This window comes from Zea mays, chromosome 7 (assembly GCF_902167145.1).
Source record: "Zea mays cultivar B73 chromosome 7, Zm-B73-REFERENCE-NAM-5.0, whole genome shotgun sequence".
NCBI lineage: Eukaryota > Viridiplantae > Streptophyta > Magnoliopsida > Poales > Poaceae > Zea > Zea mays.
This window is the reverse complement of record NC_050102.1, coordinates 96352358-96354793: the sequence shown is the minus strand read 5'-3', so window position 1 is coordinate 96354793 and position 2436 is coordinate 96352358. Positions and strand designations below refer to the sequence as shown.

The window sequence follows — 2436 nt, the reverse complement described above, 5'->3', positions numbered from 1 at the left end:
TCCATGAAACCCCAGCTAAAAAAGACAGGCACCGCGCAAAATGGGAAATTGCGGGCCCAGATATGAACTATGCTGTTGATATGACTTAAAGTCTAGATTTCGACGTCTGAACAAACGAAATGGATCAAAAGCTAAGCTGCAGCTGCAGCCCCTGTAAGAATTCCATATAATATGCTACACAGCTGAAAAGTAATTAGGAACAACAAGAACAGTTTCTTCTGTCAATGAAATTTCTTGCTTAGTAATCAAGGAACGAAATCAAGCAGCAAATAAACTTTTTGTACAAACATAAAAATTGTTCCAGCTAATTTTAAATTTAACCAAGTTTATAAAAAAATAGTAATTAACACTTATCATACTAAATAAACATTATTAGAAAACCATATAATATAAGACTTGGAGGGTAGGAAAAAAATGTACTAGTCCAGTCCTCTAAAATCTGATCATGATAACCATGTAAAACTTTGCTCAGAATACAGTAAAAAAAGAGCGATATGCATGTGAGGGGTCACTCACAGACAAAATAAATTACACCAAAAATAAAATAACACTACTTCACAAACTTAAGTAATATATTCTATATATAACACGTTTCTAGCACTTATAAAATAGCAAAACGAAGCACCTTAATTAACTCGCCTATCGGCTGCAGGTAGCCAGGTACTCTCTACAGAACACGAAGAAGAACGAGCAAGGGCAGATGGAAAAGCACCGCGACTGTGACTGTCCACCGGGCGTCCATGGCAGGTGAGGACGCCGACGTCGTCGACCCCGTGATCGGGTTGGTGCGCTGGTAGTACCACGGGAACCACGGGAGGACGGGGTTCGGCGGCGGCGGGGCTGGCCCAGAGGGGAATCCACTGTACGGTGGGGAGAAGCCCGCGGGCATCGCTCCCGGCGGGGTCAGCTGGAAGCTCCCTGGCGGAGGTGGCGGATAGCTGCCGCCGAGGCCGCCGCCGCCTCCAGTGGACGGTTGCGGTGGCGGGTAGCCGTTGATGGCTCCTGCAGCGGATGGCGGCGGCAGGCACGGGTATGGGCAGTCCGGCGTGTCTGCCGACGCCGTGCCGCTGATCAGCACGGTGATTAGGAAGGAGAGGATGGGGGGCAGCTGGAAGCGTCTAGACATGGCTGTGCACAAGGAGGGAGAGAGCAAGAGACCGAATGAGGTGGTGGCCGCCCGAGTAATAGGTGTCCGAAATTGATAGTAGGAGTCGGTGGTCACACCGTACCCGTGGCCTTCGCGTATTGGCACATTTGGCGCTAATGAGTAATGGACGGGTGTGTTGAGCATGAACAAATGAACCAATCATTCACTTCCAATCAGAGAGTTCGAGCGACCTTGTACAAATTGTGGTTTGCGCTGCGCCAACTAAAGGACTATGTATTACTATACCACTCTCTATTTCAACCTCTATTTTAAACTTTAATATGAAAACACTGTAATATTTACACGGTGTGTGGAAGATGGCCTTATTAGGCTATCTCCAGTAAGAGTGTGTATATGGACGTACAAAGGGTTGTTTTTGTACTGTATATTGTACTGTTACATGGTAGAGTTTCAAATATGGAGTCAGATTGGCGGTGAGATAGAGATGCTGCTGGAGATAGCCTTAGGCTATTTCTAGTGTATAGTAGTATCATACACATTTAGGGGGTGTTTGGTTTATAGGGACTAAACTTTAGTCCTTCCATTTTATTCCATTTTAGTTCCTAAACTGTTAAATAGGGAAACTAAAATAGAGTTTTACCTTCCGTATTTAGTAATTTAGGGCCTAAAATAGAATAAAATGGAGGGACTAAAAATTAGTCCGTAGAAACCAAACACCCCCTTAATACATGCTATGTAGGATTGAAGCTGATGTGGCCGGTAAAAAACAAGGAATGATAATAAACCACTATCTTGAGGAAGATTATAATATGGCACGAGATCATAGTCATTGAAACCTAAACCATCTAAGTGCCCCACAATTTATACTCTCTGTTGAGCACCAGATTTGTCACCTGTATGGTCGGACGGTCTGGCCGTGTGGCCCAGATAGTTAACGCCCTACACGGTCTGCGGGATGGCCCGGATGGTTCGCAATTAGATTAATTCAATCTGGATCCCATATCCGTTGCGTGATTATTGCGAACACAAGGTTGACTTGTCCCTTGTGGTTCGGGTTGTGATTAGTGATTGTCAATGGATAGTGTCTCGTGTTAAGACGGTTGGACTAACCGAGGCGTGAGTTATATGTTGTGCAACCATGTTTATCGACTTGTGGTATTTATGTCACACCCGGTTTTGGAAGGTAAACCAAATGCGAACCATGTACGTGCCAGGATCTGAAATTCACGTACACAACAATTAAATAAATGACTCATCATAGCACAATGCCTCAAATTACAATAAAGAGTAAATAATGATATTAAAGACTAGAGTCATTTACATAATAT

The 2436-nt window shown here is 44.1% G+C and overlaps 1 protein-coding gene across 1 annotated transcript; it reads right to left on the bottom strand.

The window, feature by feature from the left end:
* Positions 1-440: 440 nt before the first annotated feature.
* On the bottom strand, positions 441-1203 carry LOC100277171 (uncharacterized). The gene is given in 1 exon segment (NM_001150817.2): positions 441-1203. A coding segment is annotated over 1 exon segment (459 nt). The 5' UTR covers positions 1127-1203; the 3' UTR covers positions 441-667.
* Between the last annotated feature and the right edge of the window lie 1233 nt (positions 1204-2436).